The sequence below is a fragment of the Spermophilus citellus genome, assembly GCF_964194105.1.
Source record: "Spermophilus citellus genome assembly, chromosome: 6".
Classification (NCBI taxonomy): domain Eukaryota; kingdom Metazoa; phylum Chordata; class Mammalia; order Rodentia; family Sciuridae; genus Spermophilus; species Spermophilus citellus.
The window spans coordinates 150,273,879-150,300,412 of record NC_138187.1 but is presented as its reverse complement, the minus strand read 5'-3'; the positions used below and the strand labels follow the sequence as shown (position 1 = coordinate 150,300,412).

At 41.1% G+C, this 26,534-nt stretch overlaps 1 protein-coding gene across 1 annotated transcript in view; it reads right to left on the bottom strand.

The window, feature by feature from the left end:
• Positions 1-18,120, bottom strand: part of COLGALT2 (collagen beta(1-O)galactosyltransferase 2) — a 109,164-nt gene extending 91,044 nt beyond the window's left edge. Inside the window, exon 1 of the mRNA XM_081300244.1 lies at positions 17,301-18,120. Coding sequence (XP_081156370.1) covers positions 17,301-18,019 — 719 coding nt within the window. The 5' untranslated portion in view covers positions 18,020-18,120. The remainder of the gene's footprint in view (positions 1-17,300) is intronic.
• Positions 18,121-26,534: the final 8,414 nt, after the last annotated feature.

Genomic DNA, 26,534 nt, shown 5'->3' with positions numbered 1-26,534 from the left:
CTCAAGATAATCCTCATCCAGCGGAAGGATTTATTTTTTAATTTGTTGGTTGTATCTCAGAAAGAGAATATATGATTTTGGAGACCATGCCCCAGGAATACGTCAGAGAGTTACCAACAAGCACACTCTTTGTAAAAGAAAAGTTTCACCTTCTTGATTTTATTTTTCTGTAGCATTAAAAAAAATTGAAATCAGGAGACAAGGGATTTGGGGTCAGCCATAGTTCCATTTCCCTGACTGTCCTTCTGCTCCTACGTTCAAGCTTCTGCAGGGAAAGAGATGGCCCTGTCCAGCCTTCACTCCAAGGACCTGTCATGGCCCTTGTGCTTCTGGCCCCTGAAGGCTTTAGCTCCAGACCAATTTTTCAGCATCTCCTGGACAGAATGGCACCACTGTGAAGTAAAGGCTTTCCCTGGGGAGTAGCTATCACTGCAGTGTAACAATCCATTAGCCTGGTGCGATGTGACTTCTGGTGGCCAGGTTGTCCTAGCCTGCAAATACACAAGCAAACCTTTCCCCCGTGCAGCAGATTGAGCAAGATACGACGGCCACAGGCTGGCTAGTGGCTTTGGCAAACACAGCACATATATTGTTTTTCATCACAATGGCAAAGTGATGAAACTTCTATTTTTTACCTTTTCCTAAAAAAGGAGGGGGGAACCTTCTAGGGAAGACTTGTGTTTACCTATTTTATATCCATGAAAATGCATAAAATCTAACCAAACATTTGCAATATGCCCACTCATTCCACAAATATTCTATCTCTGGCATTAACGGCAGTGGCATTCCCAGTTTTTAGATCTGAAATGCTCTCTTTTAACTTAATTCTCTAGGTTCTTGTTCTCATAGCTGCTGTTGTTCACGAAAGTGGCAATTTCATTCCTGTTAAAGAGCCAAAAAATCCTGTTTAGGTTTTTGCAGATATGAATCATCAACCTAATTATCAAGGATGTGTAACACTGGTAAGTCAAAACTATGCACCTGTAAGTACCAACAAAGTACCAAGTACCAACAAAGAAAGCAAACTCAAAATGCCATCTTAAATCACATGGAGTAATTTAAGTCATTGTTTCCATGGTATAGATGGTGGAACTGCCAATACAGAGCACACTTGTGGCTAGAGAAATCTTTAAAGACCCACCATCCAACACTCAGTGAATAGATGTGAAGACCAAGGCAAAGCCAAGAATTCAAGAATTCAGGAAAATCTGATAATATACCAGTGTATGGCAGAGACAATGTAAAAAAGCAACCAGTTAAGAAATCAGGTGTATGGAACATCGATGATCTGAGATGAAAATTAGGCTCCACTGTCTAAATGCACAACTATTGGGCAACAGGGAGATGGGAACGAAGATCAAGGGTGTGCTTCATGGTTGGGCCAAACCTATTATCAAACTCGCCTCTGTCTATACAGACCACGACAACTCTGGGTAACTGAGAGTTCAATGACTGCCTTTGTTTTGATAGGACACATGGGAAAATGAGGATTTGGTTCACAGAGATGGCATCAGCAGCAAAGTCCCACCAATGGGCCTGGAACTTCCATGCTTCCCAAAGTGACTCTTAAAAATCTGCCTCTCACAGGGTGGGGGCAATTCAGCAAGCATTAATGAGTTACTGTCTTTCCCTCTTCAAACACCAGTGTTCCCTTTGGGTTCACCAGTATTTACACAAGAAAAGCTAAAATTCAGAACCAATATCAAAGAGGCTGGGCAGAATTCTTCTTTGAGAAACAGAAAATTGTCCCCAAAGTGGGACTGTAACCTCCAGTCACCTGCTGGCATTGCTGCAATCCAATGCCTAAGCAATGAGGATCCAGGGTGTCTTTGATGCCCTGTCCAAGCTTTGAAGCTGTGTCAAGACCACAGGACAAAGGCAGTACTGTTTATGCAAATCTAGAAACAAAAGAAGCCAAACTCCAAAGCCATTCAAAGTAACATCAGAAATTCAATACCCAGACGTGATCGGAGATCCTCCATCAGTCCGAAATAGAAAACCGAAAAGCAAAACTGGGCAACACACCAAAGCACACACTGCAGGGAGGGCTCCCGAGCTGGCCAGAGCCTGGCTAGGTGCCTTCGAAGCCTGGAGATATGCAACTCCCTCAGCCAGGGGCAGCCGCCTGTGCCAAAGGAAGGAAGCCCGGGGCTGCCGCTGCCCCTACACCTGGTGCCCAGAGCCCTTCCTAAGAAGTTCCAGTAAGTGTGACTGTGAGGCTGGTTCTCACACTGCTGGGTAGGCGGTCACCTTCCACACTGCCTTCCCCAGAGACACTCATCAGGCACTCTTCATGTGGGTAGTATACAACAAGAAAGGCCATGAGCTTCCGAGAAAAATTAGATTAACAAACACAAAAAGATCTAAAGTGGGGCTGAAGGTCCAGGAAGCAGAATTATGATTTTTGAAAGTTCTTCAGGTATGGAACCCCCAGGAAAAGGTAAATGATGTCAGATCAGGAAAGGGACCCCAAAGGCTTTCAAGCCTGGCTACACATTGCAACTCCCTGTGAAATTTTCAAAACATGTCAGTTGCCCTGGCTCCACCCCAGAGAATCAGACTATTGATCTGGGGGAGGCCCAGGCATTGGTCTTTTTAAAAGACCTCATCAAATGATTCTAATCAGCAGTACATTTGAAAACCACAATACTAGCTCATCTCCTTATGTTATAGGAGAGGAAACGGAGCCCAGAGAGACCAAGTGACTTGTTCAAAGTGACCCAGCATGAGCAATGCACCCCAGTCCTTTTACAAGTCACACACACACACACACACACACACACACACACACACACACAAACACAAATGATGAGCCCTGTGTCTGGGGGAAATGAACAAGGCTGCTTTTGGCAAAAGGCAATTGTCCTGGGGCAACTCCGGCTGCACCAGGCTCCCTCCCTCTCCAATCCCCCAATAATTACTGTCTTCTTGGTGGTGCATGCTAAGCTGTAGAATGCAGCTCACATTCTTAAGAGGGAAAAAGGAATAAAAAGAAAATAAACCCATAAGTTTGGGAATCTTTGTTGTGGGATTCTTTTCCCTTCTTTCCTCCTTCCTTCTCCCTCTCTCTCTCCTCCCTTCCCTTCCTCCACCCCGCCCCCTTTTCCTTTTTTCTTCTGGGTATTGAATCCTGGGCCTCATGCTTACTAGGAATTTGCTCAACACTGAGCAACATCCCCAGACCTACTGTGGAACTTTTTTTTTTTTTTTTTTTTGATACAAGGGATTGAACTCAGGGGCACTCAACCACTGAGCCTCTTCCCCAGACCTAATTTGTATTTTATTTAGAGACAGGGTCTCACTTAGCACCTCATTTTTTGCTGAGGCTGGCTTTGATCCTCCTGCCTCAGCCTCCCAAGCTGCTGGGATTCCGGGCATGCAACACCGCACCCAACCACTGTGGGACTTTTGACAGCTAAAAGAACCCAAGACGGCAGGATGAACAACTGAGCTGTGATCTCCCCACAGGAGGCTGCTGTACTTGCAATTGTAGTAATGCCATTATGCTAACTCCTCAGGACATATTTTGTGTACCAACAACAAGCTCAGAACCATCCTTTTCACAGCAGAACAGTGTGGATTTCCAAAACAATTTTAGTTCAGAACCAGTGAAGACACCAGGCTTAGGGACTTAGTAATATTATGTAATCATAATAAATAATAATCTAAACTGTCAGCTACTAATAAAAGGCTAATTTAATAGACTTCAAATTTGTCACCGATGAGTGGAGGAGTTTTTATTGGTATGAAAAAAGGTAAGAAAATTAAATTTAAGCAACCAAGAAATGAAGAATAGGGAAGACAGGAACTGAGGTGGCTCAGGTGAAATCTATCAGAATGAAGGATGTGCACTGATTGGATTTCCATCCACTGCATAAATGATATGTGTCAACACATATTTTTTCTTCTATAAACTAAATGCTTAATCACCTCCATATGCAAGATATACTGAGAAAAGAAAAGGGTTTGAGAGAGTGCCATTTTATACTGAGCCCCAGTATATGGAGGTTTATACAAAGGGCAATCAGTTTGGGGCACTGCCTTTAAAAAAAAAAAACAAGACTAGAAAAAAACTAAATCACCACTCTTGAACAGAGAAAGAATGTAAGGTCTTAACCTAATAAAAACCACAACGATGTACGCCCAGCTGAGCTTCTCCTATAGAATCCAGTACCTCACTACTTTTCTTAATAAGAAGACCCCTGAGCCTCTTTGATGGCTTGAGCATCTGGAATCTGGAAAGTATGCCAACTTTCCAAACTCTGAAAATCCCAAACCCTAGACCTAGACTTCAGATGCATTCGCAGCGTTTGGCCATTCCATGATGGTCCTCACTGGGGCCTTCTGAGAGCTTCTCTTTTGCAGCACCCAAACCCAGAGGGGCATTCAAATCACTTGGGTACATGCTAAGGATACAGATTCCCAGGCCCCACCCATCTGATTGGATGTGGCTAAAACAGACATAAATCTATGTACCTAACAAATGTGCCAGGCCAGGCGCTGTGGTATAAGCTGGCCTCTGAAACAGTATTTGGGGAACACTGTGCAAAGCCTGAAAAGTTCAAACCCAAAAGTCAGCGGAAGAGTGAGGCCCACTCCTGGCCATGAACTAGACAAGGGGAGATGAATTACTTTTAGGCCACCTCAACTACTAATTTCAGCATGATCACCTGGATTTATCCACATAGACCATCTGTGTTGGCAAAGAAAAAGAAGGAGGAGGAGGCCGAGGTGGGGGAGAAAGGATGCATATAACATTTTTTCGTCTCGTGTTTTACCTTTACATTTACGTCACCTGATAAATAAAAACATAAAATTGTACATAACAATGAAGCATCATGTTATGTTTTGATATATTTATATATTGTGTATTGTTTAAATTAGGTAAAAATATTTATTATCTTAAACGCTTATTATTTCTTTATGGTGAAAACTTTCTAAATTCTTCCTTCCAGCTTTCAAAAGTTTACAGTACATTATTGTTATCTATGGTCACCCCTGCCCATGCCTTACTCCTGTCTAATGTAACTCAGTGCTTACTCATTGATGAACATTTTCCCATACCATCCCCCAGCCCACTACTCTTCCCACCTCTGGTAACCACCATTCTACTCTCAACTTCTAGAAGATCAGCTTCTTCAGATTCTATATGAGTGAGATTATGCTGTATGTCTTTCTGTGCCTGGCTTATTTCACTCAACAATGATTTCCAGTTCTATTCATCTTATCACAAATGACAGAACTACATTATCTTTATGGCTGAATAGTATTGCATTGTTCATAATAAGTACCACACTTTCTTCACCCATCCATTAATCAATGGACACATAGGTTGTTTTGGGGGCTATAGTGCTACAATAAAAATGAAATTCTGAGGTATGTTTGACACATTAATTTCATTTCCTTTGAATATATAACCAGTGGTGGAATTGCTGGATCACATGTTACTTCTATTTTTAACCTTTGAGAAACCTCCACACTGTTTTCCAGAATGGCTGTACTGATTTACATTCCCATTAACAGTGTATGAGGGTTCCCTTTTCTCCACATCCTCTCCAGTAGTTTAGTCTTTTTTGATAATAGCCATTATTACTGGAGTAAGATGATATTTCATTATGGTTTTGATTTGCATTTCCCTAATGAATAGTGATGTTGAACATTTTTTCATGCACCTATTGGCCATGTGTTTGTGAGTGTGTGTGTGTGTGTGTGTGTGTGTGTGTGTGTGTGTGTATTACAGGGGATTGAACCCAAGGCCTTGTGCACTTTACCAACTGAGCTATATCCTCAGCCCCCTGTATATATTTTTTGAGAAGTGTCTAATTAGATCTATTGCCCAGTTTAAAATCAGATTATTTGGGGTTTTTTTTTTTTGTTGTTGTTGTTTGTTTCTTTTGTTTTTCTTATTATTGAGTTTTTGGCATTCCTTATATATCTGGACATCAACCCCTTGCCAGATGTATAGTTTACAAATATTTTCCCCCCATTTTGCAGGTTATCTTTCTGGTCAGATGATGTTTCCTTTGCTGTGCAGAAGGTTTTCAGTTTGATGTAATCCCATTTGTCTATTTTGCTTTTGTTTCCTATAATTTTAGGATCTTTTCCAAAAACTTCTTTCCCATTCTAACATTCTGAAGGAAGCATTTCCTACTTATTTTTTTTCCCAGTAGTTTCATAGTTCCAGATTGATCATTTAAGTCTTTAACAGATTTGAGCTGATTTTTGCAGCTGGTGAGAGATAGGATCTCTTTTCTTTGTTCTGCAGTTGATATCCAATTTTCCCAGCACCATTTATTGAAAAGATTGTCCTTTCTTCAATGCAAGCACCTTCATTGAAAATCAGTTGACTATAGATGTGTAGGTTTACTTCTAGCCTCTCTGTTCTGTTATATTGTTCTGTGTGCTGTTTTGATTGCTATGACTTTGTAGTAGGTTTTGAAGTCAAGTAATGTAATGCCTCCTGCTTTTTTTTTTTTTTTCTTAAGAGAACTTTGGCTATTTGGGGTTTTTCATGATTCTATATAAATTTCAGAATTACTTTTTCTACTTCTGTGAAAAGTGTCACTGTTATTTTGATAGGGATTGCCTGAAGCTGTGAATAACTTTGGGTTGTGTGGATCATGAGGGCTCTCAACCTCATCAGTCAATTAATCCATTTAGGAATAATTGACTTGATTACATTAGTGGGAAGTGGTCTCTACCACTTTAGGAGTTAGAGGGAGTAGGTCACTAGAGTCAAGAATTAATGAATTAAGAAGCTTTTTCACAACAAAGGAATCAATGAAGAATGTGAATGGACAGCTTTACCCTAAGTACATGGATGAAGACACAAATGGTGTGACTCTACTTTGTGTACAGAGATATGAAAAATTGTGCTCTATATGTGTAATATGAATTGTAATGCATTCTGCTGTCATATATAACAAAGTAAAATTTAAAATTTTTTTAAAAAAAGAATGTGCGAGAACCTACAGAATGGGAGAAAATCTTTGCCTTATACTCTTCTGACAGAGGATTAATATCCAGAATATATAAAGAACTCAAAAAAACTTAGCACCACAAAAACAACCCAATTAATAAATGGGAAAATGAAATAAATAGACATTTAACAAAAGAAGAAATACAAATGGCCAACAAATATATGAAAAAAAATCATCCAACATTGTTAGCAATTAGGGAAATGCCAATCAAAGCTACCCAGACCAAACTTTCCTGTGTGTAAATATGGATATAACATAATGAATCTCACCTTTATATATGTCTGTAAGTCGCCAATTACAAAAAAAAAACTATAAATAAATAGAAGAAAGAGGAGAATTGATATTAATTCTTCAATTTTCTTTTAAGAATTCAATAGTGAAACCATCTTGTCCTGGGCTTTTCTTTGATAGAAGGGTTTTTTATTATTATTACTGATTCATTCAGTTTTGTTACTCATTATTGATCTGTTCAGGTTTTCTATTCATGATTCAGTGTTGGGAAAGTGTATGTGTCTAGGAATTTGCCCATTTCTTCTAGGCTATCACATTTGTTGGCATATAGTTTCTCATAATAATAGCTAATGCCCTTTTGTATTTCTAGGTGTCAGTGGTAATCTCTCCCTTTTAATCTCTGATTTTATTTGCTAGAATTTCTTTCTATTTCTCTTAGTCTAGTTAAGTGTTAATCTATTTTGTTTACCATTTTGAAGAATGAACTTTTTGTTTTGTTTTTTAATGTTGTTTTTAGTCTGAATTTCATTTATTTCTGCTTTGATTTTTTTATTGTTTCCTTCCTTCTACTAATTTTGTATTTGGTTTGTGCTTGTTTTTCTATTTCCTTGATGTTTATTACATTTATTTTTTAGTTGTAGATGGAAACAATATCTTTTTTATTTATTTATTTTTATGTGGTGCTGAGGATTGAACACAGGACCTCATTGTTAATGTCACTGAGCTAAAACCCCGGCCCCTACTTTATTACATTTTTAATTCATCTGTTTAGAAGTCTATAGTTTACTTCACTACATAGAAAATTCTAGAAAAAAATATAAATATGCCTATTAAATTTTAAAGTCTAATGAGATTGAGGAAGGGCAGAGAGGAGACCTGGAATTTACTAAAATATGCTAGTAAGCTGGCTGCTTCAAGACCTCCATGCAGAGTCCACAAAACCCATCTGCAACACAAGACATGGCCTGACTGACTGAACACTCTCCTTCCCAACCTGCGTCTCGCAGCGGGAAGGAGCTGCAGAGGAGCTAGCGGTTCAATGGTGCGGTGATGACATGAAAAACCCTGACTCCACTTGGCAGCAACTTTCCACTATCTTGGCAGGTCCAAACCATAATCACTGCGGTGTGTGTGCAGCTTGGACAGGATTACGAGGCTGGATGGCAACCAAGAAAACTGAAAAGCTGTCTAGGAGTCCAGCAAGGGACTCCGTGTAAGGAATGCCAGGGCCCCAAATGTCCACAAACGCTTCTTTTATTTTTTCACAGATATCCCAGGAATTTAAGTTTCATTGTTAATGTCTAGAAAATTCTGCCTTTCCCAAGACCCTGAAAAGCAGCCATGTCTCACTGGACGTTGCTCTCAGGGAGGACATCAACCAATGCACATCCATTGACTCTCCTTTCTTAGAGTCACATCGGTCACCTGTGAAAATAAGCAGTTCGCTGTCATTCACTGCCCTCCCTCCTTCAAAACACATACAATCACTCTCAGAAAGGAAAGATGTTAGAAAGAGCCCTTTTACTTTACTGTATACACTCTGAGCTACCCTCATGGCTTTCTTGAGCTGGCAGCCAAAATTGGGAAAGCTCCACTTAAGACACCTCCTCTTCGTAGCCCAGTGTACATCCCTTAATAGATCTTGAAGTGATTCAGCCTGAATGGAAGTGAACTATTCTAATACTGCCAATATGCCACTAAAACCAGGCACTTATGAAAATGCTCACCAGGAAAAGCCTGTCCCCAGACTCAGTCTTCTAGAATATTCTTGGGGTTGTACAGCCCAGTATCATTACTAATGTTTTTATTCAGGTTTGTGAAATGCACCTCTTCTTAAAGATCTTCAAACTTCAGTCAGAAAACACTGGAGGGAAGGGGTTTGTGTTAGGCAGTTTTTCATTGCTGTGACTAAAATATCTCATATGAACAATTTAGAGGGGAAAAACGTTTAGTTTCAGCTGTCCGTTTCAGAGGTTCAGTCCATGGTCTACTGACTCCATTGCTCTGGGCATGAGGGGAGGTGGAGCATCATGGCGGAAGGGTGTGACAAAAGAAAGATGCTCAGCTCAAGGTGGCCGAGGAGCAGAGAGAGGAGCCTCCATTCAAGTTATTTATCTGTCAAATACATTAACCCACTGATGAGGTTACAGCTCTCATAATGTACTCATTTCATCTCTGAACATTCCTGCACTAATACGTGAGCTTTTAGGGGGGCACCTAGAGTCTGAACCATAACAGGGTTATTTTGCATTATTTTTGCAGTAGGGGAAAGTCTCAACAAGGCAGGGTCTAGACCTCAGCTTGCTGAATTTGTGAAACAAACTAAAATCACAATAATTATTGCTTCAATTAAATAAAAACTTCTTACAAAACCATAAATTCAGCCTTAATAAGATGTCACGAAGCTATTATTCAAAGTCTTAGTCTGAAAGGATTTCTGTACATATGGTGCTCCTGAGAAGAAAAAGAAATGCCCTCCCTCTGAATCTAAAGTTGAATTCATGCAACAGACTCAGCTGCCAACTTAGTCACCAATCACAAATGCTGTGTTTTCACACACCTCAGTGGATTATTGATAACCACTCTGTGTACACTCTGCATGGCTTTTCAATTATTATCTATAACAAGCCTTATAACATAGTATCCTTTTTAAACTTTTATGAACATTAGCATGTAGCTCTCCTATCATAGAAATGGAGAGCAGAGGGAAAGTGATATAATCCTGATCCTTTTACCCCTTAGGTCACTAGAGGGCAGTTTGCTAAGTCGGCTGGTTTTAAATGCGGTAACTACTTAGGTCCTATGGCTTCTTGAGCCACCCAAGGAAGAAGCAGGAACAGTGACTACTCAGCCCCAACAACATTGCCATGTATGAAAGCAGGCCTGGCAAGGTAAGGTAGTGGTTTCACAGGCCCATTTTGTTTGTGAAAAGTTATCAAGTTATACATTTTTGATATATGCACTTTCTGAATGCATCTTATACCTTATCAAAAAGGAACTTCAAAATAGGAGCTATGGTCACGTTTTTCTAAAGGCCAGAGAGATAAGGACAATAGAGCAGCCTGGGTGTCATCAGAGAGGCCTTTAGAGTAACTATCTACAGCAAGGGTTATATGACGCTGGCTCTCACTAGCACCTGGGGTGTGAGTGTAGAGGGCTGGCAGCAACCAAAGGTCTGGTACAGAGAGATGGATTTTAAAATATCACTCTGTGCAGAAAAGGATACATCAAACATCATATCTGGGTCAAAATGAAAAGGACACATGTACACACATAGACAGTTTCTAGAATACACAAGTCACTGTTATAACTGGTCACCTCTGGCAGGTGGCATGGAGTTGAAGGAGATTTACTTTTATCATATTCCCATCATGCTGTTTTAGGGTTTTTGTTGTTGTTGTTGTTGTTTGTTTGGGGGCATGTGTTATAATGGGAAGTTGCTTTTCAACTTAAAAAGTGAAGTCAGGAGAGAAAATTATTAAACTACTTTCTAAAAAATCTACATGGGCTTTAAGGGGCTTAATTTTTAAAAAATTCAACAACTTCTGAGATGTTAGCAACATAAGAGTAATTGAATGAACAAGTCACTGTTTTGAGAATAAAAATGTCAAGACATATACAATGCACACATTTTTAAACCCCTGATGAATAATAACTATGATTAAACACATACAGTGAAATGTGTTCATAAGGCAGTTAGTTACTAGGGAATAGTCTAACAACCACATACAGATTAACAGTTTTCCTTCAGATTTTATTGTGTATTGTTATGTTTTGTTAAGACATATGTAGAAACAAGCCTTATAATTGTCCTACTATAGTTCCTACATAAGCCTTATAATGGCCCTACTATACTGTGCCCCAGACTCGGAGACAGTGCCACACAGTGATACAACCCATATGCGCATTTAAGTGTTGAAAAAATGACCAAGGCACAAGCAGCAGCATTCCTAGTTACAAAGCTTCCGTTGTTCATTCCTACAACCACCAGAGACAGCCCAGCAAGAGTACCACAAGAAACACGTTTATGAACCTGGAGTCACAAAGAAATTTAATGGTAGAATCACTTGGATACAGGACCTCAAGTCAAATCTGTAAAACCAAACTCAGCTTAGAATAACTTCCATGGTCTTTAAACCGGGAGGCATATTTGTTATAAAAATAGGCAACATTAAAACAGCCGCAAAGGATTTAAAATCCAGAAATCGTTATTTATGCGAACATTATGTAGGGGAAATCCTTTAACTTCCCCATGCTTTGGATTCCCCGTCCATGGAACTCCATGAAATAGAACAAGGGCAATTTAAGTGCCCTTTCTAATTCTGAAGGCAATTTATCATAATGGAAGCAATAGGAGCAGTGGCATTTATTAGTTGCTTCAGTTTTTACCCAAAGTAAATTTATCATTCTGAATTCCAACTGAAATTAGAGGTTGGAAAAACAGTGATGGTTTTCTCCAATCATTGTGAAAAAAAAAATTAACTTCAGGCACAAGCAAATCCAAGGCCACTAACTTAAAAAGCTGAAAAACTGACTAATGCGAACCCATAAGGTAGCTGATATAGTTATGAAAAGTGCTTTTTTTTTTAAAGAGAGAGTGAGAGAGGAGAGAGAGAGAGAGAATTTTTAATATTTATTTTTTAGTTCTCAGCGGACACAACATCTTTGTTTGTATGTGGTGCTGAGGATCGAACCCGGGCCGCACGCATGCCAGGCGAGCGCGCTACCGCTTGAGCCACATCCCCAGCCCCTGAAAAATGCTTTAATCATTTGCCTCTAACAAGACTTGAGAAATTTCTTTCTGTTGCTTTATAGCAGTGACCACAGCCAGTGACCCAATTTATGTCAACCCCTATACTTATGCGTTCCTATGAAATCTACTAAAATAGAGCAGAGTTCAGTAACTAGAAAGTGCCTGAGCTAAGTGACAAAATGATCAAGACAGCAGAAAGGAACCAGGGAGTCCCTCCCGTCATTCAAGCAGAACTGACAGTTCTCATTCGAAAGAACACTGCCGCTCTTATCTTTCCAAGTTGGGTCAACGGACAGAAGCAAAAACTAGGACTAATTAATCCTTTCTTGATCTTAAACAGACCATCTGTATTTCGTCTATGGCATTAGCTGCCTGGGTCACAACCTGGTTCCCCCATGCACTCGCCTTGTGACCTTGGGCAAGTTATTTACATTCTTTGTGCCTCAGTTTCCTCTTGTGTAAAGGGAGAGAGAATGGCTTTCCGACCTAGTGTTAGGAGTGAATAATTTACCATAACAATAGGGCCTCCATAAATGTTACCTTTCATTATGCTGAGAATTATTTGTTGGAAGGAAGAAAATAGATGGACTTCCTTTTCAATGTTCTTTATATTTTATATTATCTTTTATTAACGTACAAATTGTACATATTAATGCAGTTCAGATAGCTTTTTAAAAAAAACTTCATTTTGAAATAGAAAGGTAAAGGAGATGAAACAAAACAGAAAAGATAGATAGGAAATAGCAACCCTCATTTTATTTAGTAACAATGATATAAAAGACAGGGTACAGGGCTGGGGTTGTAGCTCAGTGGTACAGCACTTGCCTCTCATGCGTGAGGTCCTAGGTTCAATCCTCAGCACCACATAAAAATAAATAAATAAAAATTTAAAAAATGAAAAAAAAAAGACAGGGTACACTCATAATCTCATTCACTTGTTACCATAACTCTTTGGGGTACTTGTTATTAGGAGCCATGTTTGGGTGACGAAGCTGCTTCTTAGAGGTTCACCACTGTGCTCTGATAGCACATCACATTTGAGCCCTGGTGACTCTAGGTGTACAGATCCCCTCCTCCATTCTAAGCTATCAGGTGCGGGAAAAGGAACGAGTCATTGTACTTTTTCAGCCATAAACTGAAACTTGTCTCCATAGGGATAATGTACGACATTTAATGTCAAGATTATGATGATAAAACATGACATCATTCTTAACCTCTGGTGCTAAAACCCATTATTAATAGTAGTCTGGAGCATTTTATAAACATGCTTGCTTCTATGAGTGTGCCTAGTTCAACATTCACCAGACTGCTATTGTTTGGGCATTCAAAGGTGGAGGTAAATTCAAGATAATCCTTAAACAATGCAGACAGTGTGTGCAAAATGTCAGGACCGGTGAACCAGAACAAGTAGAAGCTCATCATTGTTTATGTTCATGTCAACAGAATCTCATCACTTGACTTAAAAATCCATAAGATGGTTCCCAATTTAGTACAATGCTTTTCAAAACTTGACCAAGTGAAATGCAAATCATTCTGTGATTATGTGGCAGTTACTGCTTTGTGACAGCTCTCTCTGTGAATCGACTGTCTCCCCTCAGCAAGAGCTGCCTCTCTGAATGACAAGACTGGTGTCTCCTTTGGGCCAACTTTTTCTTTGTGCTTTGCTCCATTTTGCACTGTTATGATACGTGGCCTTGCTCCCCTAAATCATAGCTTTGGGAAGATGGATGAGGTCAGCCTTTCCTCTAAGGCCACTTCTTCATGGCTCCACTGAATTAAAGAGAAGCCACTGAAGTACACTGCCATATGTCATAGTGACTTGCTGTTCTCTTTATCTCAGCACAGTGGTGAGTCCCCTGAACTCAGTGTATGTTTTAATTAGCGCACAAGGAACACCTTCCTTAGTTTCTCATCACAGGATTGTCATCTTTGAAATTTCCTTCAAAGAGTTTGGTGGGTTTTGAGATTGACAGGTCAATGTAAAAAATTATTTTTTGCTGATACAAAGTATCTATAAAAAATATAAACTGTTCTTTATTCAACCTAATCCCCCAAAACAGTGCTGAGACAGCTGCATTCACTCTCCAACAGCAGAATCTTTCAGATCCATTTCTAGGTGCTCATCTCACTTGTATGTACAATGCATATGTGATCTAGTTTAGATAAGGGAAAAAATAATCTCAGGGAAGTCTGAACATGATCCATGAGCCAGGCCCCCCTCAATGACACTTCTATGAAGAAGTATTGACTCTCAATGATCTAGGGAAGGAGTCTTATCAGATGTTGCTACAGCCCCTGGTAGGGGTAAGGAGATGAATGAGAAGAGTGATCTGGACAGAGTGAGTTGCCAGGATAAGATGCAGGGGAAGCGGGCACCCAGTCTCTGTGCTCAGCAGTGTTTTGTTTGTAAAGTTCTCTGTAGCTCACAGCTATTTTTGACATTGGCATGTGCTGGCTTTGCAGAATGGATAGTCAGCTTGGCATCTCAAAACACTGAATAGATCTTGGTTTTAAGAAAGTCGGTTTGGCATCTCAGAATGTTGAATAGATCTTGGGTTTAAGAAACTAGAGGCAGGCATCTGGTAGAAGCCCCTTAAAGCTGTAGCATCTTATATGGAGGCATTATCTGCCCTTATGTTGGAATACATGGAATTAACCTTGCCAGCCAAATATTCTTCTAGTGCAGTCTAGACATCAGCATTTCAGAGACAGCCTATGGTGGAATACAATGAGTTTGGAGACTCACAGTAATTAGACCTGCCACCAGCTTCAATTCCCCAGTGGAAGCTCTGGTTAATGGCCAGGTGCCGATTTGCATCTTGTTCCCTCTTTCTGGAATGTTCCTTCTTTTCCATGTCTTAGCTGATTCCTATTCATTCTTTAAAAACTTAATTCAAACTAAGCATCAATTCCTCTCAAGGGCCTCCATGACAACACAAGTGCTCTAGTTTGATTTAAAAACCCTTGGTTCTCCCAAAATGCTTAAATATCATTTAGATCACCTTACATTGCCTGGTAGAAGGAGCCATATTTGTTTGTAAGGAGCCACATTTTGTTCAACTTTTTTTTTTCAGACATAGTTGATGAAAGTACTTTAAGGTCTGGGAGGGACTATTTATAAACTGATACTTTTGTTGCCAAATTATAAAGGGTTTCTAAGAACCAAGAGTTTTCAAAGAAGTCTTTGGTGACTAATGCAGGGATTGCATTACCCAGGCCTCGGGCTTCTTCCTCAACTTTTGAACACTGGCTACAATGACAGGCACCATTAATGAGGGTAAGGGAAAATAAATCCCCAAAGCTTTTCTACATGGAATAGGAATAACACCCATGTAAATAGAACCAATGTCATACAGCCTGGACCACCCAGGGAATTTAGGATATACATTCACCCCTAGTTGATTCCAATCACATTATAAAATCTATGGAATGCAAGAGCCAGATAGAATTTTTGAAGTCGTTTGTTCATATTTCCTCATTTCACTGATGTGAAGACCGATGCCTATGGATTCTATACACCCTGCCCCCAAGTACATATGAAGCTAGTGACAAACAACCTAGGCCTCCTCCTTTGTAATTCATAGGTTTGTGTAAGTTTTGCTTGCATCATCTCCCCTCCACTCCTACTTCTTTAGGGCAGTCGTTAGAGATAAACTCAGAGTCAAATTTCATTTCTGGTATTTATTAATTTATTAATTAATTTATTTATTAATTCAATAAAGTGAATTATTGAACTAATGCAAGTCCTAGTTTCTTCTTTTATACAGTAAAGATCACAGTATTCTTCTTTAAATTTTGCTGTGTGATAAAAGAGGAAACATCTGTAAATTGGGTGGCACACCTGTGTCTGGTACCCACCTTTCTACTAACTGTAGTAAATACTGTAAAGCATCTCTTTTGTAAAACAAAAACAAAAACAAAACAAACAAACAAACAAAAAACCCCAAAAGCAGTAAAAGAACTGACATTTTAAAATTCTTTTGGTGTGGAGATGGTTAAAAAAAAATCCTTCTGCTTTAAAGCCTGGCTGGACCAGCGCTCCCACTTTCCACATAAGGTACCCTTCTCCGTGGAGGCGGTCACGTATAGCAGGCATATAGTAACGCAGTGTGCAGCACAATGCTGTACTGTGGCACTTGTTTGCTTTCGCACCTCTGCACCTCTCCTACCAGGTACCTACCATCAGGTTGCCAATTTCAGCTGCTGCCTGCCTTTCTCCTCCTTTCCTGCCCACTGCTGCTTTAGGCATATGTCTTTTCTGAGGTCAGATCCTTTTAGGTACACAGAATTAAAACCTCACCAGAGTGACCTAGGCTCTGGCAACCTCAGGGACCTGAGTCTTGTCTGCATATCTGACCGCAGGTCTGCTCTTGCCAGGGTCCACTTCCTTCTCCACCGGCCCCTTAGAGCTTGCCTGGCTAACTTCTTGCTGTCTGATAATGGGGTTTATAAAAGGCTCGAAACCCGACTGAGTTCTACAGGTGGATTAGGCAGCTACTCCTACTGATCCCCTGTCGATCTCCCCGCAACAAACGCAAGGACCAGGGGTGTTTCATATGGAGACAAAATTTGTTTGTTTCTCTTCCCGAAGGCGGCTCCGTTGCGTTCCAGGAGGCAGTACCCCGAGGGTACTCTGCGCGGTTTGCATCTACTGCGGTGGGTACTGCGCCCCAGGTACAGCCTGGAGCGCTTGAAGAAGACCCGGACCCACGCGGTGTGGTTGGGAAGACTTCGCAGGGCACTCCTAATCATCATCCCTGAGTCAGGTCCCCAACCCACCCCGATCCCAGAGGAGAACCAGAAGTTACTTTCCTAGCCTCTTAAGTAGCAGCAGGAGCCCTGCATCAAGAAGTGAGAGCGGCGCACTGTACGCACTGTACGCCACCCCAGCCAGTGCGGAACCTCCTTGTCAGCTGAAGTTATGTTCCATAGCTCCTGTCTGGAGGGACCGCGAGGAGCATTCTATCCCCTCATCCAGGGTTAGGGGTATAAAGAAAACTTCTGAGAACTGAAAGGTAGGGAGTTGAAAGTCTTCCTGAGGGGTCTCCCCAAATTCCCCTGTGCCGGAAGGAGTGATGGGGACGAGGCCACCCTGATGGTACATCACCCATATTCTCTCCAGCAAGCCGGTTATCCCTAGATCCCTAGCACCCCCAGAGCACACAGACCTGCGCGCCTTTTCTCAGCGCCACCTCGCGATCCCAAGGACCCGCACAGACAGCGAAGGGTGTGCACGCCAGGCGTCCCGCGTGCCCTCGCCCGAGCGTGGGGCGCTGTCCCTGCTCAACAGCCGCTCCCGCCTCCCGCCGCGACAGCCCGTGGCCCTTGCCGCTCACCATATGGCCATCCTGCTCTTGGGGTAATCCAGCCGCTCCAGGCAGCCTAGGAAGTGAGGCAGCGTGTGCGCAGCGTTGCGGGCGAGGATGGCCACGAGCACCGTGGGTTTCTGCAGGGGCGACTCTGGGAAAACCAGCGGCTCTTCTTCATCATCCGCCGAGTCCGGCTCCGCAGCAAAGCGCGCCCGGCAGCCGCCGCGGAGCAGGGCCAAGGACAGGAGCAGCAGCGACCAAGCGAGGGTGGCGGCGGGGCGCGCAGCCATGTTTCGGACTGGGGCCGGCGGCGGGCAGGTCCTGCCGCGAGCGCGGAGCCCGGCTGCCCGAGGGCGCCAGAGGCCGCCGGGAGGGGCGGCGGCGGCTCTCGCGGACCGAGGAGGCTGCCAGCGGCGGCCGGGGGATGCGGCTGGCCCAGGACAGCCGGCGCGCGCGCGCTGGCACCGACTGCTGCAGCTCCCAGGACCTCCCGCCGCCGCTGCCGCCACCCAGGCCCTGACGCCGGTGCGCACCGCGTACCTGCCCGCCAGCGGTCGCCTGTGGCTTAGCTCGCAGACAGTCGTGGCCGTGAGTCTGTTTGTCCGGAGTCCTGCGGAAACTTCCTCTAGTCCAGGCTCAGTCGGTACAGAAGAGGTCTGTGCCTTTCCCCAAGCTGTGAGGTGTGGCCGTGTCTGCCAATGGGCGTGTGTGTGTGTGTGTGTGTGTGTGTGTGTGTGTGTACACATAACGGTACAACCCCAAGAAAATTTATTCTGCTTCTGCAAACCGCAGTCTGAAGTCCTTCACAGTGATGCAATGTATCCAGTTTTTCATAATGCACCTATTGACAAATGAGTCGAATTCTGAAATGGAAAGTCACCCCAACTTTTCACGACTATGATGAACAATTTTTAAACTACCGCAAAGGCAGAATGTTTGCATTTCCTTAAGACACTCGACTTCTTCTGAAATTTATTCTTGACTGAGTAAACACCCAATAACACCAGGGAGACCCCTGGAAATAAAAGTAAACTCTTTACAGGACATTGTTCTGAAGCCCCGCTCCAAGTGAGGATGGGTGTGAAAGATGCGAATAATTTAGTTGTTTCCTTCCTTCCTTCCTTCCTTCCTTCCTTCCTTCCTTCCTTCCTTCCTTCCTTCCTTCCTTTTTTCTTCCTTTCTCTCTCCCTCCTTCCTTCCCCCCCCCCATTTCTTTCTTTCTTTTTTCATAATGACCCAAACTAACCCAGAGTAACAGGAAAAATCCAATCAGCACATCAAATGAAATTGCTTGGATACACTCAGGAAAGATATTTACTCTTGAAGGTAGCTCAGGGAAGTGAGTATGGAATGTGAAATTCCTTCTTTTTGTTTGAACTCCTTTAACCAAATGTGGAGGATCCCACTCGTCCTTGGCTCTGTCCCTTGGCCTATGTATTTTGTGTCAACCTTCTTAGCTCTTAAGCCTTGGTCACTCTCCTTTGACCTGCTCAGTTCCTTGGAAGACCATGGCTTCCTCCATCCAACTCCCTTAACACTCTCCCTTAACCAGCATTCTTGGTGCACTCCTTACTTGCAGGTTCCTATTCTCTCCAGGGTCATCTATAACCTCTGTTCCCTTTTTACCATGATTTTTCGCCTTCATTTATCTCCACTGTCCACTGAATCCTCAACTGGTGCCTTTCCACCAATTCTTTTCTCTCAACCTAAAACCCTGAGTCAGTGCTCTCTCTTATTTAAAAAACAAAACCCAAAAAAACCCTTTGGCCATCTCCTTGAAAGAGAGGTTTGCCATCCTTTCCAACTTCCTCTTCTCTCAGCTCTCTTGCCACAGGCAATGTGGCTCCAGCTCTCTCTACTGAGACTGTTCTGGCAGAGCCCACAGATGACTTCAGTGTTGGCAAATTCAGTGACTTCTCTTTGATTTTCACTTTCTCTGACCTCTCTTACATAATCTCTTCTTCATGATTTCTTCTGATCCTAGTTGTCCGCAAGCCCCTTCCCTGTGTACCGTTTTCCCATGTGCTGATCCTCTGTTCCTTGGGTTCTCCTGCAGTGATTTCATTTTCCAAATCTATGCCTCCTGCCCTTCCCTCATGTCTAATATTCCTACTCTTACATCTAACAGCCTAAAGACATTGCTTGCCTCCACCATCCTACGGGAACTGTGCTGTTCTTAAGGGACTCACAGTCTTGTAGATAAACTTGAGTTAAACATTTCTTGGAATTGTCACAACAGAACTTTGTACCAGTTACATCAGAGGGAGAGAGGAAGGCCTGGTCACTTCTACAGCGGGGGGTAATGGTGGACTAGAAGAAGTGTTTCACAGAGATAATTTCCATTTTGTTGTATCTTCTTTCTTTTCTCTTTTTAGCATATGTCATGAGATGTTCAAGACTAGGATACCCATGCCTTAGAGACACTTGGTTTAATATTCATCATCTGTTCACTGTACTGCTAACAGAGGGAGATTAAAGCCAGGAGATCACATTTCTCTCTTATTTTCCTTCAGCCACCTGAAGTCCACAGCTTATCTGAGCTCATTGTTTCAATGGATGAAACACCTAAAGTCCTACTTGTGCTGGGCCCTATGGCCATTTCTGATATTTTAATGAAATCAACTCCACAGAGTTCTCCTGGAGGAATCATAATCTGGTCTGTAGATGAAATCAAACTTTTCCTAGTTATATAAATTGCAAAACAACTATTTAAAACTTTTAGCTAACTTAGTGTGCTAATGTAGTCACTGAGAATATTAAGGGCACAGCAGGGTGTGTTAAAAGTAGAAGATCATTTTAAATATAGGAGCGGGGTGGGGTGGGAAAGGAGGAGGAAAAGCTTAGGAAAAGTTGGGTCCCCAATTTGCTCACAGAGTTGTTCCATAAATTCTTTAGAAACCAGTCATGTGGATCTTGGATTTTTTGCTCTCATAGAACCAATGCTCTAAGATATTTAATTTGTAAAACCCAATTAAAATGAAAGCCAACTGTATTTTTAAAATATCCATTGCTTATGGTTTCTCTCCATGGAAACTGATGGATGGGAAGTCAGGGTTCTGCACACCTGTCTTTGTCCCCACTGCCCCTGGACTGCCCCAACAGTCCCCACGTGAAATTGGAAGTACATGCTTTCTCTCATAACCCCTCCTCACACTCTTCCAGCACAGTGGGCTTCCTTTGGGGACAATAAAGCCTCATTGACTGTCACCCTTAGCCTAGTAGTGGCAGGAGCAAAGCCTCTGAGATGGGCAGAGGGATTCTTGCAGGAAAACTTTTCAAGGTTTCAGTGGCTCCAGCAGGCAAGCTGCCTTTGTGCAATAGATGCTTGAATTGAATTTCCATCTCATTTGTGTCACTTATTTTCTTTGTGACCTTGGGGAGTTGAAGACCTCTCTGAAAATCAATTTCTCCCTATGTAAAAAAAAAAAAAAAGTGAAGACTTGCCTCATTTTTTCATTCAACAGACATTTATAAAATTACTTAGTGTCTCTCACTTGGGTGTTGTGCATTTAAATTCCCTCCTGGAAAAAAAAAAAAAAAAAAGGAGAAAAGGTCCCTGGCCTCCATATAGTCCTGCTGGGCGGCACTTGGCAGAGAGAATCTTGAGGCAGAATCATCCAGGTTTGTTTCTTCTGTTTGTTTCTAGCTTCTTTTCACTACCTGACTAGTTTTTATTCCCCATCTTATCCAGCCTAAAATCCTACAATGTAAAATCCACTTGAACTGACAAATATGCCAATTTTAACATAAAACACTTGAGAAATAGGCACTATCTTAGGCAATATCTTGTCATTCCTACATTTGCAAAATGATCACATCAGACTTCATAATCTTAACACCTAAACTGAAAGGTACTATAAGAAGCTTTGATGGCAGAGATTGGCCTAATGGGATCACTACTTGGAGCATGGAACATTTTGATGACAAAGCAAGCTCTATAGATATCTGGTGTGTGGCTTTGAGGACTCTGGGTCCTAGAAAGGGAAAGGCAATGAGGGAGGAAGAGCAGTTACTGAGTTGCAAAGAGCTCAAGTTAAACTGTCTCAAAGTTTTGTCCATGAAAAATGAGAGTATCTTAAGGAAAGGACAATGGGCAGAAAGGGCGACAGAGGTTGAATTCCAAGTAAGTAGAACTGCACAATCAAGGAATGAAACAGCACAGCATGTTTGAGAAACTGCACTGAAGTTATGGAGCATGCCTAGAGGGTAGCATGGGAAGTAGAATGAAAGCTGGAAGATCATATGGTTTTATATAATTTAATATGTAATCATTTCTTAAAATGGGCAAAGAGTTGGAATACATCTTTCGACAAAGAAGATATATAAAAGACTGTTAGCACATAAAGTTTCTCAACATTAGTAATCTTTAGGGAAATGCAAACTGAAACTCACATTAACACCCATTAGGATAGCTACTACCAAAAAATAGGAAATAACAAGCATTGGAGAGGATGTAGAAAAACCGGAACCCTTGTGCACTGGTGGTAGGAATAAGCTACAGCGGCTGTGGAAAATAGCATGACAGTTTCTCAAGAAATTAAACATAGAATTAACCATATGATCCAACAACTACAATTTCCCTTCCAAGCATATAACCAAAAGAACTGAAATCAGAGTCTCAAAGAAATATTTGTACACCTGTGTTCATGGCAGCATTATTCAAAATAGTTAAAAGGTAGAAGCCACTCAAGTATCCAATGACTAATGAATGAATAAGCAAATTGTCTATATGCCTACAATGAAATATTATATATAGAAGGAAATTGAGATGTAAGCTACAACATGTCAGTCTGGACATTAGACTAAGTGAAATAAGCCTGTCACAAAAAGACAAATACTGTAAGATTCCACTTACATGTGGAATGAAGAATAGGACAAATCATAGAGAAATTAGACTGGTGGTTGCCAGGGGCCGGGGTAGGGGACACAAGGAGTCACTATTTAGGAAATACGAAGTTTCAGTTTTACGAAATGAAAAGCATTTTAGAGATAGATATTGGTGATAGCTGCACAATATATGAATATATTAACACTATTGAGCTGTAAATTTAAAATTGGTCGAGAAATAAATTTCATTATATGTATTTAATCACAATAAAATAATTGGAAAAAATCAATCAACACAATTTACCATATTGATAAACTTGAAATGAAAAACAGTATGATTATCTCAAGAGAAGCATAAAAAGCATTTTACAAACCCAACATTCAATCCTCACTGAAATCCTCATATTCACAGGATTACAAGGGACCATTTTTAACCTGAAAAGGACATCTGCAAGAAGCCTACGGCTAACATCAGACTTAATGGTGAAAGACAGAAAGTGTTGCCCTTAAGATCAGGAACAACAGGAATGTCAGGTCTCATCACTGCTGCTCGATCTTGTACTGGAGGATTTGGACAAGGAAGGAAGAAAGGAAAGGTGGAGGGAAGAAATGAAGGAAGGAAGGGAGAGGAAGAGATGGAAAGAGGAGGGAGGACTTGAAAGGAGCAGGAAGGGGCATTTAGAACGAGGTTAAATGTCAGATATATTTTTTTAAAAATATTTTTATTAGTTGTTGATGAGCCTTTATTTAATTTACTTATTTATATGTGGTGCTGAGAATCAAACCCAGTGCCTCACACATGCTAGGCAAGCGCTCTACCACTGAGCCGCAACCCCAGCCCAGAGATATTTTAACATGAATATGGAGGGCTGGATTTGTCTTTCTAGGCCAAAGTCTTTAAAATTCAATAATTTGTTAAAAAAATCTACTTTACTAAATAATTTTTTTAAAATGTTGGAAACGGAAAAAAAAAAAAGAAAGATGGGGGAGGGCAGAGAGAGAAAGGATTGGAAAGAAAGAAGGAAGGAAAATCTTCCATAATCCACTACCCCACCAGAACCACTATTAAGATTTTGGAGTAATTTTAATATGGTATTTTCAATTTGCTAATTTTCAGTGTGGGTTTCTGTTCTGTCTGCAGTAAGGTAGGTTGATAGCATTTATTGAATAAACAGCTAGAGACAGAGTTGGGATTTTTTTGAACAACGAATTGCTTTTAATGCTTTTTCACATCTGCAAAGCAAATATGAAATACAACTTCTAAGTTTTTGCAGTTGCTTTGTTCAGAGTGTAAGCAGCTCTTTAAAAATTAAATAATTAGCTGGGTGCGGTGCACATGCCTGTAATCCCAGTGGCTTAGGAGGCTGAGATAGGAGGATGGAGAGTTCAGAGCCAGCCTCAGCAACAGTGAGGCACTAAGCAACTCAGTGAGACCCTATCTCTTAAAAAAATACAAAATAGGACTGGGGATGTGGTTGAGTGGTTAAGTGCCCCTGAGTCCAATCCCCAGAACAAATAAATAAATAAGTAAATAAATATACTATATCATGATTTTGTAAATGGGAATAGATTGCACTCTTAAATTTATGGGGAATGAAGAATAGCATCTGGATTATTCTAAATTTTTTTCTACATGATGCAGACTCCTCACATATGCTCATGCATATGAATAGCAAAATATTATAGCCTTCTAAATATTTAATCAGAAGAATTAATATCTCAGCCATTCTTGAAACAGAGTGGGAAATTGCATGGTTTGTGTTAGAAACAGGAAGATATATATGAACAGCTAATGAATGAAAAGCTCTTCTAGAATGCTAGCCTACATTTTTCAGCTTGAGATCATTGTCTTATACTATATTGTGAAATAACTTTTTCTTCTTGTTCCTTTTAAAAAAACACATTAAAGGTCTGCATCATAATTCAATGTTTTCTTTTCCTCTTGAGACTCTAACTGAATTAATATGTCTCTGCCTAGACACTATAGATTTTTTGTAGGAATAAAATGGTCTGACTCAGGATATCAAATTGGGAAATCAGTATAGCAAGTGCCAGATTACACAGAATTTGATTAAGTGCAGTATACTCTGGAGGGAACTTTATTTGTTGTTACTTACCTAGCTTTTTTTCTAACCACTTTGCTTCTCTAATATAGTGAACTATTGAAGCATTTACAAAAGAATTCCCTCCTTCTATCAGAAGCTGAAATTTTACCCTGTTCATTCAACATATTCTAGGACAGATTTCACTCTAGAGTGAAACAATAGCCATCTTGATTCTGTACTTAAAACACCTGGTTGTCTAAGTGTCTCCAAATCCTTTGTGTCCATTTATAGCCATTTCCAATCAGCAAGACCTGTTTAAATTCTTTCATTGCTTAATCTGGAAGCCAAGGGACACTCCAATTTCATTCTTCAACTCTTTAAATAGACAATGATATTAGAAGTCAGAAGTATTTGATATTTTTGAATACTTGAATATATCATGTTTTTTCCTAAGCAATAGTACTTAGTCTATTTGCCAAAGGATGGCACTTATTTGTTGCTTTTTCAGTTTATGGTTCTTTCTTTATCCTTCTGCCTCTCCCCAAACCCCAGCCCCTTTTCATTTTAAACTTAAGCTGGAAATCTTTTCCTGAAAATGTCTGAGCCTTATTCACACAGGATCTGATCCCATTAGATCTCATTACTGATTTATAAAATTTCCCCTGTACTCAGATTAGCAACAAAATGCTCTTAATGCTTCTATAAATACCATCATGTCAACTGATTTAGATCTTTAGGGACCAGAGAGATTTATTCACTTCCAATTACTTGAATTAGTGTCAGTGTTGAGTGCTTCAATAAGCCTATCAATGTCAGTGCTGTTTGCTTCTTTGGGATTTAGTAGCTGCTTTATGTGGCAAAGGTTAATGATTTCATTCAAATGCAACATATTCTAGGGCAACTTATGAATCTCATCTGTGGCCTCTCCTTGTAGGTAATGTGGTATGATTCTTTTGATAGATTCAAGGTTTTCTTCTTTTCTTTGACTTTCAACAGTTTGGAACAGTATTTATTTTATTTGGTGTTCATTTAGCATTTGTACTGGCAAATTTTTGTCTTATCAAATTTGGGAAAATCTTGGCCATTATTTCTTCAATTTTTTTTTTCTGCCTCATTTTTTTTTCTCTTGCTGAGAAAATGTATACTGAATTGTCATGTTAGCAAGGCTCTGAGTCTTTGTTCATTTTTAAAAACCAAGGTTCTGTTTGGGTTTATTTATTTATTTATTTATTTATTTATTTATTGCCTCGGATGATTTCTTATTGCTCTACTGTCAAGTGTGCTTACTTCTTCCTCTGTAATTTCCTTTCCTTTTGAACCCAAGGGCACTTACCACTGAGCCACATCCTCAGTCCTTTTTTTTAAATATTGTACTTAGAAACAGGATCTGGCTGAATTGCTTAGGCCTCGCTAAGTTACTGAGGCTGGCTTTGAAATCACGATCCTCCTGCCTCAGCCTTCTGAGCCGCTGGGATATCACAGGCCTAAGCCACCGCGCCAGGCAACTTTTAAAATTTCTGAAACTATCTTCTTTATTTATGGAAAGTCCATTTGATTTTTAAAAGTCCTTCCCCCGCCCCTCTGCTGAGATTTTGTTCCTCGGGTGATTTTCATCTGCTGAAAACATGTTTTGTTTTACTTCATTGAGGATAGTTACAAGAGTCACATTAAAATCCTTATGTGTCAGTTTCAGCAGCAGCTTCTTAGTCTCTCATGTTTGGAAGTAGAAGTTCTATCCTGCCGGGGACTTTTTGTTAATCCTTTCTTGTCCTGGTTAATCTGATGACCTCCTAACTACTCCCTGCTTCTGTTCTTGCCTGCAGTCCATTCTCAACACATTAGAGTGATCCGGCCTCCAAAGGTCCCCCTATTTCATTCGGTAAATCCATAAAGATGTTTATAATGTCCTCAATGCTGGTCGAAACTGCTCGTCCATGGCCTCCAGGTCTCGTGCTTATGCTGACTTCTGACCATCCATAAACAACTGTGCTACTTACCTTGAAAGGTATGTCTGCCCTAAACTTAGGGCTCTGCTTACATTTCTATGACAAGGACACTGAATGAGCACACCCCCCCCCCCCCCCCCCCGCCAAAGGAGAACTCAAAGAGGATTTAAGTGTCCCCCACTTTTTCCAGAGAGCTACAAAGTGCACAGGCTGAAGGAGGGTTAAGAGCTTCTGGGCTCAGGGTACTCTCGAAACTCCTTCACGCTACAGTAGCCCAGATTCGAACAGACTAGAACCAAACTAAAGTGCGATCGCGCAGGTGCTGCTACCTGGTCAGAGGGAGTGACCGACCCAACTTTCCCGTGCTCCCTCTGAGCAGGCGCCGGGAAAGGTGGGTGGGAGGCGGAACCCTGACGCGCGCCCCCCTGCTTCTGGTCGGGCCC